The sequence below is a fragment of the Antrostomus carolinensis genome, unplaced genomic scaffold (genome assembly GCF_000700745.2).
Source record: "Antrostomus carolinensis isolate BGI_N321 unplaced genomic scaffold, ASM70074v2 scaffold1681, whole genome shotgun sequence".
NCBI classification, from domain to species: domain Eukaryota; kingdom Metazoa; phylum Chordata; class Aves; order Caprimulgiformes; family Caprimulgidae; genus Antrostomus; species Antrostomus carolinensis.
In genome coordinates, this window is record NW_010294570.1 from 11,909 (window position 1) to 27,609 (window position 15,701).

At 37.7% G+C, this 15,701-nt stretch overlaps 1 protein-coding gene across 1 annotated transcript in view; it reads right to left on the reverse strand.

The window, feature by feature from the left end:
* KDSR (3-ketodihydrosphingosine reductase) overlaps positions 1–9,046 on the reverse strand; it is a gene marked incomplete at its 5' end in the record, with an annotated part of 12,621 nt that extends 3,575 nt beyond the window's left edge. The window contains 6 exons of the mRNA XM_010177648.1: positions 1,659–1,742; positions 3,585–3,776; positions 4,862–4,957; positions 5,109–5,174; positions 7,811–7,867; positions 8,957–9,046. Of these exons, the coding sequence (XP_010175950.1) occupies positions 1,659–1,742; positions 3,585–3,776; positions 4,862–4,957; positions 5,109–5,174; positions 7,811–7,867; positions 8,957–9,046 (585 nt within the window). The remainder of the gene's footprint in view (positions 1–1,658; positions 1,743–3,584; positions 3,777–4,861; positions 4,958–5,108; positions 5,175–7,810; positions 7,868–8,956) is intronic.
* Positions 9,047–15,701: the final 6,655 nt, after the last annotated feature.

Here is a 15,701-nt window from a genome sequence, read left to right on the forward strand (position 1 = left end):
AACATGCTTTCCCACAATGATATGGCTTATGTCATCTGATCTCCATCTCATAACCCCTATGTATTTTAGAGCTTACTGGCAAGCATCAATCAAAAAAGAGATATAGGGATGTCAACAGCAATTAAAATACTTTAAGTTTGGTGAAAAAATTAGCAGCTATTCAGGAGCAACAGCGAAAGTTAATGACACACTGAGAAAAAAGGGAGGCAGAAATCAGCCATTAAATACTTGATCTGTCAAAAAAAAGAAAAAAAAAAGCTTAATGATTAAACACAGGAAAGCTGTATCCTAGTTCCTGACATTTCTTTTATTACATTCCACAAATGCAGAGACAAATAGCCTAGTCCTAAAGAGATGCAAACTAGAGACAGATGTTCTAAACTAAATAGTATTAAATAAATGTAACAAGAATAAGTATCTGAACTGTCAGAGAAATGTGATATTGTAGAGATTTAAGGTGCACTATCCCAATAGCAGCAAGTCACCCAAAATTTCATGTATGCTAAAACAAAGTGCAAGTCTTTGCTTAAAAGACAGCAGTTTTTTGACAAATAAGATAAATCTCATCAAATCTCTTTTAAAGAGAAATCTTAGATGAACAGTACGTTTTGCTGGTGACTATATTTCCCTGAAATAGGCTACTAGGAACTAAAAAAAATCCCAGAGAATATGCAAGTATCTGCAGATGTCTAATTCTGGCACTTTATGTGGATGTGTAGGAGTACACATTTAATACAGAATATCTGTATCAAGAAATTATGAAGTAAGCATTGTGTTACACGATCCCTACTGGTTCCTATACAAAAGGTGAAAGACAAAATGGAATTCAACCTCTATTTCCTATTATACATGATGGGGCATCTTGAAAAGGCTCATCTCCTTAGACATTAAGTTTCTAGTTCACAGTATGCAAATCAAAAATAAGACACATTTTTCTCCGGCTACCTGAAACTTCAGTCTGAACAGGGGGCCTGAATACAGTTTTTGGAATTACACTTCCTGTGTAGAGACATGTCAAATGATGCAAGGCAACTAAATTATTGAAGGTCAAAACTTTCACTTTTAAGGTAAGCCAAAAAGGCCTAGTGCTGACACACCCTTCTGAAAAGTGATACTGTCATTTGCACTACAAACACAATGCAAGAGTTTCCTTCCCACCGAGTCCTAGACAGCAGCAACCATTGAATTGTGTCATTACAAACATACAGCATGGTTAGTCTGCAGACTTCACTGAAGGAACTGATGTTTATTTTGATCTCTCACATCTATCAGAATCACTGCATATTATCAAAGATGCAACATAGGAATATTATTTTTGACTCATTAAGCTTTGATATAAAAACAGATAATGGTTTTACAGTTTACCATTCCACAACAATATTTCAACTGTGTACAGAAAAACTTTGCAGTGTTTCAGGTACTAAAGGTAGGTAGTTCTTCCATTTAAAGCCAGAACAATAAACTACACAAAACTATCCTAAAAGCTATTTAACTTTGAGTAGTTAAGTTGATAAAATTGAAGTGTTTAAAAGTTGTTCTTAAAATCTTAATATGCACTGATTTCAAAAGTACTGCAGAAGTTAATGAAATCTGAAATGCACTGCTTACCATGGACTGAAGCTTTAAAAACATCACAGTATTACTGAAGGACAATTTACCTTTGTTTTGCTTTCCTCTGCAAAGCCAGGTGTGTCAGTATCCGGAGGATAGGCCACCGTTACGTAGATATTATAAGGTTTTGCCTGTATTTTACAAAAGTAAGTGTTATCTTAACACTGACAGTCTTTACATGTCCTATAACTTCATTAATTTATCTGGTACCGCAGAAATACAGCAAGCACGAATTTCAATTGTTTCTAGTATTAAGTCACCCTCATATTCAGCATTTGCAAGACTCAGCTTTGACAAATGAGAAAGCAAAAGAGCAAAGATCTTAAAAAGATGGTTGTGTTGTTCTGTTTAATAAAATTATCTTAAAACCTTGCATTTGATGTAAATTATTTGATGAATCTAAGTGTTTTTAAGACATTTAGGAGGAACATGAAGCAGATTAGCTCTATGAGTTTACCAGTTTCAATCTGACAAAAGACTAAACCATTGCCGAACACCAGCACCCAGCATTCATAAACACGAGGCAAAAAAGGCTTTCATGGAAGCTTATTAGCATGCTTCTTTCTTGTTTAAGTCAACACATTTTCACTGCTGGACAAATAAGAAAAAAAACCAATGAAGATGTAAAACTCAAATTTTATATCTTTAAGAGGTATACTCAAGTCACAAAGCTTTTCAACTCATGGTATAAACTTGCAAGGGGTCAAAGTCTAAGGAGACAAAAAAATAAGTAGAAAATGTGAGGAAAAATGGAAGGTCTCATGACAAGGACTGCATTTAGTTATGTATTTGTATGTATGTGTCATAGAATGACATCACTTACTGCACTGCTATTCTGAAACTACTACAATGCAAATCTGTACTCCAACACAAATAAAGAAGCTTTTAATGAAAGCATTCAGAGGGCTAAGATAAAGCAAAGTGTTGTAAAGCATTAAGCACTATTATTTATATGATGAAACATTCTGTATTGAAAACACTTACTGAAATACCACATCACAGGTCCATAAACACCCTATTTTTAGTTTTGAATAATTCAGTATTCACAAAAATATCTGTCACCAGTCTGAAGAAAGAACCTGCGGTCACGTTGTTCTACTTGGCAGGCCGAAGTGATTACAGGCAGTTTTACCCCACATTCTTATCCTGACCAAGGCATACAACTACAGAACAGAACAGGGTAACAAGGGACTATGCAAGGGTCTAGAACCAAACACAGGCACTTTTTATATAAACACTTAACAACTAAAATATACATTCTTAACAGAAGCACCAGGGAAGTAATTTCAAATCAATTTTACCTGTCTTACTACAACGTACTTACCAACCTCGTTCCACTGAATAATGAAAACAGTGTGTGTTTGGTTTTTAGTCTTATGCATAAGCTTAGATCATTGCACTATAAGAAGCTCATATATACCAAAATTTAGAAGGGTGAACCACCAACAACACAGATTTTTTTTGTGAACAATCCTCAAATTCTAGCTTGCAAGTTCTACTGTTTTGTATAGTTCACATACCACTTACCATGGCCTCAAAAACAAGCTGGGAATCACTGGCCTGCCTCTCATGCATCCTTGGGATCTTCAACATCATTCTGCACTTAGAGCCTTGAAAAAGACTTCTACTCAAAAGACTTAAAATCCAAGTCCTTTTAGTTAAAATAAAAGATTAAAAAAATGTCTGCACATGTGATCATCTTCAGTTCTAGGAACAGATTCAATCTACTCTCTGTTATGCAACTGAAATCAGCTTAGTTTCTGCAACCCCATGCAGAGCCATGGAATTGTACTGCTGCCAAAAAAGGGCCAACACAGCACACAGATATCAGCAGCACTGCCCGAGACAGAAAGAGGTGGGTTGTGTTTTTCTTTTTCACTTAAATGAAAAGGTGCTGTGCTGTTAGTTAAAAAAAAAAAAAAAACAAACTTTTTTTTTTACAATCAAAACCAATTAGATTATTGCACACATACCTCCATCTGCAGGGCTTCAGCCAGCCCTCGAAGGGCAAACTTCGTTGGAGAATAAGCTGTATAGCCAAATAGGCCTAATTGCCCAGCCTGAGATGATACAAACACAATCCTTCCCATTCTTCGTTCCTTCATGGTAGCAATTACTGCTCGACTTGGGTAAACACTACCCAGATAATTGACTGCCATTAATCTCTGTACAAAAGATATTAATATGGTATTTGAGCCACAGATTCAGAATCCTTCAGCTGTTTGGTATTATTTATAAAAAAATTCAGTCTGCTTTAACAATGAAGTTCACTAGATCTGTAGTTCTATCAGCTGGCAAAATAAACAAGAATTGTTTTCTATCCTACAGATTCATAAACTATTTTATAGCTAAAAATCTCACTTCAAGCCAAGTCAATCCAGTCTATCTGCAAGTCATCCAGTATACTGATAAGACTGTGAACCATATGGCCTTTAAGGAAAAAAGAATATTTGAGGGAAAATCTAACCTAAACAGTGGCCAGGAGGCAATCCATTTACACATGATGTATGAAAACATACTGAAAGGAAAGTTTAAAGAGCTTTCTAAAACAGGAAACAGGAAAAATTCTACATATTTCTGCATTTCATAGATTTTAATCTTTGTCAGGGAAGCCTTTAATTTCCCTCTCTAGAAGACCTAAAACACAACTGATAGACTATACAAGCAATAGAATGGATGATTCAAATTCATTATAAAATTTTGCCTATTTAGGATTTTCAGATGACTCAATGCTCTCAGTAGACGACCAGGAGCCTGAGGGCTATGGGCATAAAGTAAAGAAAATACAAGGGTTTATTTTTTGATCTTTTCATCAGAACAGCAGCTTCTCAAACTGCAAACAATTTGTGTGCCTCAGAGTTGAACCCTGGCAACAGCCAAATTTTTCTTAAATAGGTTAAAAATATTTAAAAAATTAAATCTCCACCAGAAAAAAAAAAAAGACCACGTGAAATTCAGTGCCTTTCATAGTGCATTAAACTATAAAAATACATACTGGGCATTTTTGCCATCTTGAGGACTCTCTCTGTCCCAGAGAAAGAATTAACTGTTCTGACCCATCAATGGACAATTAGGTGAGAAATTAGAGGCAATCCTCACAAATCTAAAGATACATTCCAATTCTGACATCACTATTCACACAAAGTCTGCAAAAACACGGGAATGCAATCCAACTGTTAGAAAGGCTGAATAAGAAATCATCATATAATAAAATCATCATATAATAAAATAAAAAAGTATGCTCACTCACTTCAAAAGAATTCACTTCAATATCCTCAAATTTTCCTGTAACTGATGTTCCCGCACAGTTTACAAGCATGTCAACAGGCCCCAGCTTCTCCTGAGCCTAGAAGAGGGGATAGCAGTTAAGATGTTCTTCAGCAGGGGAAAAAACCTTCCTATAGCACAGTGTCATTATAAGAAACTATTACCATTAGAAACACATCACACACAGGTAAGCTTCTTAAGATCCACAGCTGAATCAGTTACTTCCTCACCTGTTTTAGAACATTCTCCACCTGTTCGTAGTCCTTAGATACATCAACAGAAATACACAGTACAACCTAGAAAAGCAAAGTGAAAGAATATTTTAGAACACAGCAGATCCAGTAACTGTTGACTACAAGCCTCTGAAAATGAAAAGATGTGTCATTGGGTTTTTTTTTTTCCAAAAAAAAAAAAACCAAGAATTTTTTTTGACAGGACAGTTTGCAGTTCTCTCACACTGGAGAAAGCGATTCCTGCCCCTTCTGAGCTCGTCCCCCTCACACACACACACATTCTAGTATAATAAAGATGATATTAAGAACAAATAAGCACTTCAGGATCTCCAAAACAGCTACTGGTGTAAAGTATTTCTCATTTACTGTACTAAGATACACTATGACTCAAGTTATTTACAAAAAGTTTAGTAAAAACTATTCAAACTAAGGCAGTCCAAATTCCAGTGCTACATTTAACTTCTGTCAGTGCTAAACACACATCAAACCATTTATGTGACTTAGGCTCATCTTTAAGAAAAACCTTTTTTTTTCCACATCAGAGAAAGGCATGGCTGCAAAATGTTGCTCTGAAACTGCAGCATCAGCACTGCAAAAATTTTTTTCCAAAACATATAAAGCAAGTGTTTAAAACCTCCTAACTTCAGCACTGGCAATGCATGCTACCCACTTTTTTTCATAAAATTTATTTTAAGAATAGTAGTAAACTTAGTTGCTGACTGTTGAACTGGGACATGACAAGGACAAAACTAAAAAAATTCTATGAGAAACTGACTAGTTGCACAGTGTCATAAATATCTAATAAGTGAAGCAATGTGTTTATGTCTGGTATTGACAAATAAGCTACCCTCTCTGCTGAGCAATCAGCAGAGCTTTGGGGTAATTCATCATCTTGAAAGGAAAAGCAATCTCATATCATAATAAAAGGAGAAACACCTGTATTCTTGTTCCAATTTCTATCCTTTCTGTTGCTTTGGTTAATTAATTTAAACTCAAGTTTGAGGTGAAATAAAATAAAGTCATCACCAGTTTGTAACAAGTATCATCACGACCACTTGTCATGGAGCATGTGGACACACACACAAAACAAAAAGCTTATGGCAGCGTTAACTGCCTGCTTTGGCAGCCAGTCACTTGTCAGTTTTGCCTCTGGTTGGACTGCAACACTTCTTAGCCACATAAACAGAATCTGCTTGCCATTCCTGTACAGCAGGTTGGCTACTTCTGCCTCCCAGCATTGTGGTAGTTGGACATCAGAGTAAACTTGTGGCGCAAGTTATTGGCAGGTGCGTGCATCTCCCCTTAGGGCATTTATTACATTTTGGAAATATTTACCTTTTAAGTAAGTTTCAAAACAAAATAGCAGTTGAACAAAAACTGCATTGATTTATTATCTGGATGTCTTTTCAAGATCAGTGAGGTTAAAAAAACAAAACCAAAACAGTTCTATGTGAAAATTGGAGCTGTTAACTGAAACTTTTATGAGCATGCACCAAGTAATATTTCTTTAAAAAGTCTACGTCTGTTAAGCTTGGACAAATCTTAACAAGAACATCCTGGCATAGTGTTTCACAAGGGATTAACTTTAATGTTAAGCTTGGGAAACTACTAGAGCAGACACAAGAAAATGGTTATTAGCATTTATTTATTTTAAATGGGCAAAATATAGTTTCTCCTCACCTCAAATGACTCAGTTTTCCAAATAAAGTTGATCTGAGTAAGGCAGCACACACAGAAAAATTCACTTTGAGTCATTTGACAAAAATATAAGGAAGGAAAGACAGAATACTATCTTATAAATGGAGGTATTAGGAAAATTTTATATCAGCTAGTATGAAAATTATTGCCTCCAAATATTTGGCTTTTTCCATTGCTTCTTTTCAATAGAACATCCAATTTATCAACTCAATTCCCTCTTCACAGACAAATAAATTGCTTGCATTTGTCATCATGAAATCAACAAAAAAGTTCCGGAACACAAGAAAGGAGAAGTCAAATACCTTAACAGTCTCAATACTGTTTCCCCTCTCCTCTTGATTATTAGTACTGCAAAAAAGTAATTTCAGCATTTCATCTTGAAGTGGTGTATTTTGAACGTTGGCAAGCTCAGCTATTTTAAGCTACCACCTCCACAAGCTCTTAAACAGTGCCTTTATATGCACGAGTGCACCATCTATCCACCAAAGCAGCTTTAGTGTTTGGAAGTCTCAGAATGTCACTAATTTAACTTGTGTATCTGTTTCAGTACTTTGTCAGGAAAGGGAATACAAATATGATGGAGCGAACTAAGCCTGGACACAGGTATCTAAACTTCTTTCCCAAGACAATCATTGTGTTTATGAACTGTAAAAAGCAAGGTATTTGAAAAAAAATTTGGTTCTTCCACCCCATCTTGAAAAGCACAAGCACTCATTGAACAACAGTAAATTGCAGCTACCCAAAAATAGCATGCTACACCTACAGCTGAGGACACCCACCTTTTTCTCTCCGAAAAGCAGGCTAATGCACTAGCTAGGCAACATCAAATGTAGCAGAGTTCAGAACATCTCATGTAAGCAGACTGGGATTTATGAATTCAAACACCGAGTTCTCACTCATTTCTGTCAAACAGCTTTATTTTAAAGACAGGACTACTGAACTAATTTGTAGCGACTACCTTCAACAAAGCACACAACAGCCACTGCCAGCAGCAATCCTACCTGCTTGTCATTAACAGAATACTCTTCTATTTCCTTCTTGGTCTGCAACAGCTTGTTCTGAAACGGATACAAGAACAGCTAAAGCACTGAAGTTCTGAGAGCAATATTGGTCTTCAATATTTCAATAAGGCTTAAAAACATTCCCCAAACACCCCAAAACTTGTTCTCAACTAAGTTATAACACCTTACTAGTGTCATTTTACAGATTTGTGAACATATGATGAAAACATGAAATCCATCAAGGTACCAGAAATGTTTTTCACTTCGTCTTCTAAAGCCAGCAAAAATTTCTGTAACAGATTTAATGCTTTTGTTTCATACAACACAGAGCACCTAAGACTGTAGATATTAATTTTGCTCCTGTGTTTTGGTTCTATTTTATATAACATTACATAAACTATTCTGAAGAACAACCACTGTCATGGAACTATCATAAAAATTAAACTAAAATTTGATAAATTCATATTGTTATACTTTCAAGAAAAAATGTGTTAATTCTGGCTGCATTCAACGTTATGCAAACTAAGTTCTCAAGTGTAAGTGCATTATCAAAGACAGCTGGGACTGAGGCCCAAAAAATAGTTAAGTGGTTTTATTTCCTTAATAATTAAGTTTTTCTCTACAAATAAAATAACAACCCATTATGAAAACAGTCCTTCCAAATAAATTCTGAATACTTCTTAGTTAAAAATACTAAAGCAACCCTTTTCCTTCCAAAGGTGTCTTGATAAACAGTTCTTCACTAGTAAAAAGTATGATATAATGCTGATCGGACACTAAAATATTCTGTGAATTTTAAGAATTGTCTATAATACCCCAGTTGCCACTTACTGAAGGGAAATTCTACAGTTTTAAAGAATATAGGGGGTTTTTCTGCCACTGATCCAGACAGTGAAATAACAAATGCCATTAACAGAAGTGATAGCACTGGCAGAGTTTCAAGGCAAGCTAATCACAAGTTCCATGTTGGGCTACACTCCTCAAAAAGGCAGCGACCTCTGCTATTCAAACACATTCATCTGAAATACTTAAGATCTCCTTAAAATACACACAGAAGAAAGTATGAATAATTATCAATTCAATGTTATTCCCCACCTATACAGATTTTGTAAAGAGTTTAGTCAGTAAAAATACTTATACACTTACCTCATCCCTTGCAATCAGTGTTATGAAAGCACCTTGCTTGTAACATTCAATAGCAATACATTTTCCAATTCCACTGGAGCCTCCAGTTACCTATAAGTTATTTGAAAATGGCAGTTAGTCCACTATTCTCATCCCTTCTCCCACATAGTAAGAGTTAAATCAAATGAAAATTCTAAAAATATACTGAGATTATAATATCACCCAATGAGGCATGAATACAGAAGATACACTAAAGCTATGTCCTGGTTTTTAGCTGGGACAGAGCTGAGTTTTGGTTTCAGCCTGGGATTTGTTATGAGAGAGACACTGATAACATCCCAGTGTTAGCATTTTTGTCGCTGGAAGTGAAGGGCTTCATGTTTTGTTAGTCTGCAAGCACAAGATCTATTGGGGGTGAGGAATATTTAAATTAATAAGCTAAATTGGCGTTTGGATACGCCAATGGGATATTCCATATCATATCACATCATGTCCAGTGTGTTGATGAGGGTCTCTTCCTTTTTTGGCCCCCTGTGACTTTCGCTCGGACTCTGGCTCTTCCAGGATTGCGGTTTTGGTTCGGGATTGTCGCTCCTCCGGGATCGTTATCTGGGAACGGGCCGGGCTTGGTCAGCAGGTGGTGAGTGATTGCACTGGGTATCACTCATTTGTATATTTTGTTACTGTTATCATTATCAGCACTATTTTGATATCAGTATTATTTTAAGTTTTATTTTATTTCAATAGTTAAATTGTTCTTATATCAACCTAGAGTCTCCTTACCCTTGACCCCCAATCCTCTCCCCTGTCCCCTGAGGGAAGTGGGTCAATGGCCAAGGGCTAGCCCAGTGAAACTATCACGAGTTAGTTTACTTATTGAGTATGAATGAAAATTAAGATCTAAGTAGATTGATGAGCATTTTTTTCTACCCCAAAACCAGTTTTACCTCAGTGGTATTTTTTTTCCTCATTTCTTGTATCAGGCACTCTTAGACCCACTCCCACATGGGCTCTCTCACATGCTTTTGACTAAGTTCTGTATGCTATTTCTAAAAGCAGTAGTAGTTCGAAGTTTGAAATCACTATTAACGTTAGCCACAATAATACAATTGCATACTGCCCCTCCATACCTGGTCGCAGTAGAAATTATTTGGAAAATTAACAATTGTAGATTATCTGCTGAAGATAGCATCATCTAAACATAATCAGAAGATACCTTATTTCTTATTAAAAAAATTCAACTAATTCAACAGTTGGTCCTCTGTAGACTATTCCTCAGTCGCCCAGTCTGCACACTGAACTGTCCGTGCCATCCTGAAATCCATTTTGTGGGAATGCCAGCACCTGAACTTCCATTACCTATTGTTCCTCCTCTAAAATGTAACATTGACTAGTCTTATATGCAAACAGGAAATTAATAGTTTGGCTGTAGACAAATGCAGGGTGATTATTACAACGCTGCATCATCCCAGTGTTGCAGGACAATACACTGCCAAATGATACTAATATATAGGTTAAAGTCACCTTAACACCTCTCTCACTACCTTCAGCAAATTACTTCTAAACTCCACGTGCAATTAGATATAGATGACAATCCTGACCTCTCTTCTGGACTAAAATAAAAATGTCTGCCTGTTTGACACTGCCTTTAGATGATTGTTCATTTAAGCCCAGTCTCAGTCTGCATGTGCCTTCAGTACTTAAACAAACACTGGTAACTTTCTTATATACCCAAATTATTTTACTTTTCTTTTAACAGCACAACAAGAGGCTATAATTGAGAAAATACTGGAAAAAATGCCTCGAAGCAATTATTGTAAAAAAAATTCTGTTAATGAAATAAGTTCTGAAACATAGATTTCCTAATAATTGGAACAAGTGAGTCAGATTGCTGTGGAGATCGTAATTTTTTGTTCTTTATCAAAACCTTTCACAAGACTCCAGAGACAGTGAGGCACCACCTCCATTTTAAGTATGAGAAAACGGAGGCATTGAGCTAGTTAGTGGAAGAGCAAGGACTCCGAATCTCTAACTACACATCCTATCAAAAGCCTTGTGTTGTCTCCTCATCTGCCAATGCCTCAGTTGTGTCTTCAGAGAAGTATTACCCTTAAAATTCTTCCCACTCCTGGAGGCAGCAGAGTCAGAAGTACATTCCCATGAGTCACTAAACTCTTCTTTCGTATGAGTATTTTATCACTAATCTTCAAAAATAGCTTAGTGTAAGTCAAATAATCCCAGCAAACAAAGACTTACAACACAGGCCATGGTTTCTGACTGGTTCGTCTGCCGTCACAAATGGGCCAAGAATGGGTGTAACATTCACAAAGCCTAATTTCAGCTCTTTAGGCTTCCTCTAATACTAGAGATAGCTGCTTCAGATCAGCTTCTCACTGACTCTGCAAGATTAGCTTCACACTACACTAACCTTTGAGGATGACTCCAATAAGCATGTCCTGGTCTGTATTGTTCTGAATCAAGGACGACTGCTCTCAAAGCAAATGAAGTCTCTAAGTCTGAGTGCTAGTTAATGAGTTGGGACTTCACCAGAACCCCTGAATTAATTTAATGCTTCACAATGGAAAGAAGTTAAGAATTTTAGCGTATTCCCCAAATAGCTTGCAAGGTTTCAATACATCTCTGAAAAGATTAGAGACCCAGTTTGATACATTCAGGCAGACCTCAGTTCCATGGCACTCACGAGCTGCTTCTACGGATTTTCAATAGCAGCAAGTACACCAGCACATGAACTAATTAATCAATGTGCACGGAAGACTGCTCCACTTCCATTTTTTGGCATAGCACCGAGAGACAGCTGATTGCTACCTGCACAAACTGCTGAGTACCATGAACAGGTCAACTGCACTAGTGCTTGAGGAAATCTTTGAAGGTGAAGGTACTGGCACCAATCCTCTGGCCTGTCAGACAACATGAATGGTCATTTCAGAAAGCCAAGGTCTGAAGTCAAGCAAGAAATGGAATAAAGGGAGTTTTCATTCACAGTCACACCCAAGAACACTGCAGGAGGCTGTTACTACTATGTGGAAGGTTGTAACTAATATGCACATCTTTCAGGAATATTCACCACGGATGCTAATCGAACAGCAAAAAAAAAAAATCCCTAACACTAGTGAAAACTTGGCTTGGTGCTACAATGAAGTCAGCCTAAGTAAACCCATGAAGTCTGCTAGGTGGTCTATGTGAGTTACTAACATAGATGCTCAGAATTAAAGGAAGAACACACACCTACTCCATTAAACAAGACGTTATTATGGTTACTCACCATTGTGGCAAATTGTTCTACAGTGTTACTGCATTTCACTAGTTCCAGACATTTGAATTGCCACTGATCCCATTTTTAAATCTCACTGAAACCCAGCCTCAGAGGAGTTAGCAAAAATAAGAGTCTGGTTGCAGCAACTCAGAACAGACTAATTTATTGACAGGATAGGGCAATTAAATCCTAGTATTAATTCAGATGTTCAGAATGCAATACAACCAGCCCTTAAGCAGTGCTGTTGAGCCATTTCTGTACTTGAGATGAACAGGAATCAAATTAGCTACTCAAAAAAGGGTCTGGTTCCAACTCCTTGAGCTATGATGCTTGATAACAGAGTTCAGCTTCTAAGGATCATCGAGTTTATTCCCTCCTCGATAAATGGAAATGTTGGGGTGAGAGAAAATTGCTGTGTTTGACCATCAAAGTTGAGATACTGGAAATTCACTTCAATTGATGAGACTGCCCCCAACTCCAAATTAACAGAACTGTCATCGTGAACAATCAAAATCAAGACTGGATTGATGGGGTATCTCCAACAGAGCTTATTAACTTTGACTGAGCACTGGACACAAGCTGGCTTCATGCTTTTAGACAGTGCTCTGACAGAAGGTGTTTAGTTCCACTGAAACAGAACATCCCTGCAATCTAAGTGGTTAGTATGCCTGACTAGACTCAAAATAACCTCTTGTCAAACCACTTGGATGCATCCAAACCACAGATCATATCACTCCCAACACAAGGGCTACAACACTGAGACACCAAAATTGGCTGTCCTCAAAACTGACTGCAGTTATCAAGCTGGGCTTTGCACAGAGGTGGTGAAGCTACTTCTAGACAAGAGATGACCCTTATGCACGTTGATCTGGCATGATCATCCCCAACTGTGTCCAAGCAAAAGGCCCTTTTCAATGTGAATGGGAGATAGTCCCAAGCAGAGAACATCTTTACATTTCCTGCCACTGTTAGTCCATAAACTTTGATAAACTGCATTCATATCACTGGGTTTTTTTCCACAGAAATTTGAACTTGGTTTTAGAAAGATTAAGGCTGAAACAAGGAGGGGAAGGTTAACATTGGCATTTCAGCATGGACTGTTTTGAAACATCACTCATGAAATTTACAGAAGGCTGCTTCTGCCCTAACATCTTATGTTTTTGTTTCATTCTGCTCCATTAAAGTACCTTTGTAGAGAAATGGAAACAAAGAGCAGAGAGAATGTGTTCAGGGCAGGTGTAACATCCCTGACAAAGGGCAGTTAAATGGGATGCAAGTAAGCACGATGCACGTGAAGCAGTGACAACTGCCTCATCCTGTTTGCCTTTTCCTGTCTACTATTACAACCAGCTACCAAGTTCATATTTTCACAGAAAAGGTGATGTGTGCTCGTAGGTAGCCTGAGCCCCAGGGAGAGAGTTAAAGACAATGGCAAAATAGAAGATGTATAAAACAGTCTTCAGGATTTCTTGAGACTATGGACAAGTTCAGCACAAGAAGCAGCAGCTCTACAGCACAAAAATAACTCTTATACTTTTTATTTTATTTGAGAACACTTTCCTAGTCGTGCTAGAAACAAAGCAAGTCATATTAAACATCTGAAAAGCATTTTGTTTTAAATAAGCTAAACCTGATGCTTAGGCCAACTTGATAGCTAAGAAGTCATTTTTATTTAACGGTGCTCACTGGGGTCACCAAAATACATAGCAGATTGGGGGGCAGGGGGAACCTCACAAGATCAGACCATTAATAATTTGGGGTTCTGTAGACTCTCACTCTGAATAGCAGTCCTACTCTTTTCTAAGAAAAAGAGGCTCCTATGATCATGAATCCTCCAGAAAACATGCCTGACCTAACACAGCGAGCGCTTCCATCACACCAATAACTCTGGGAAAGGACAGAGAGAAAAAACCCACAAATTGAGCTTAAAGTGCTAACATAATTAGCAGCAGTGGTTATAGTGAGGTTTCTCCAAGAAGAACGTTCCCATCATTTTCCATGTGAACTTTTTTTAAACAAACCATTCTGATTGGAAGAAGCAGCACAGCAGCTTTTAAAGAGTTTAATCACATAGAAAACAGATAAAACTTGGGATAATAACAATATAGTAAAAAAAAACAAACCCAAACCTGCAAAATTTCGGAATAAAATCCATTCAACTTTTTATTTTCTGCTATTCTACTTCTGCATAAAAGTTGCAGAAACCTGCTTCACCTTTGTGTTTACACGCTATTGAAGGGTTCCTCAAACCCCATTGAAGGGTTCCTCCTTAACAAGCACTACTTCCGTGGGAAGAGCCATAACCGGAGGACCTTAATGCAAGCACAAACACACCTTACACAGTATATGATGCCGTAAAGCCAGTTACAGCATACGAGTAACACCTATTGCATAAAGCAATTTGGGAATACTGTTGCAACTCGGACAGGTCTAAATTATTCTGGGGACAGCTCCATCCTCCAAAGAGGAGCTCAAAAACAAATAATAAAAACGCCAAAACAAAACAAGCATCATACAGAGTTAAAAAGAAATCATTAACTTAGAGTAGCTGCAAATTCAGCTGCACCTAAAAGGTCTAACTTCTGGACTATCCCAAACTCCCACTGCAATAAAGGACATCTGCAAGCACTACTCACCCCTTAAAAGCAAACTTAACCAAAGAGTAAACTACAGCTTCTCTGCACAGAACATACCTTAGGGATTTAAAGCTAAGCTAGAAACGCTGATTCTAGGACTCTCACAGTTTCAACTGCTTAACTCGTTTGCTCTCATGCATCCAAATTCACGGCTTTGTGATCCACCTGAAAGAACTCGGGCATTGTTCCCCTTCCTCCCTCCACCCCAAGCCACTCATCCATACAATCGGTAGTGGTGGTGTACTACTCACAAACTTATTCAACACTACGTTCTTCTAAAGACTTCCTTCTAAAGACTTCTACCATCTTAACTACAGACAGTCAAAATACTGCTCATGGACACTGGTATCTATTTACTTAAAGACTAAAGGTGCCTGAGTGTCACCTGATCACTTCCTTTATATTAGTATTCCCATTTCCTCACGTCTGACTTGTTTTTTGGGTTTTTTTTTAAGACCAAGGAAACAACAGATTTTGCCCTTTGTTTATGACTGCACATACCACTTAAATACCCTGGGATATGCTAAGAATCAAACCGAAGCAAACCTCAAGTTAACCGGTAACTTCCAGAGTAGAAAAAGAATGTCTCAAAAAGGACTGAGGATGGCTCGCATTTCTGGTGACTCAGAAGACTGCCTTAAGCCAACCGAGGTAGACAGTGGTTGTCAGAGTCATCAGTTCAGGTAATTTCCTTATCACTCGGACTTGCGGCTCCCATGTTTTGGTAGCTTGGGGTGCTACAGCCAGCTGCCAACATTCCTGACAAACCAGCGGGCATCCCTAACGCTGAACCTCCCCAGCGCGGGCCTTTGCCACCAGCCACCCCTCGGGGTGCTGCGGAACCGCAGCCTGCGGG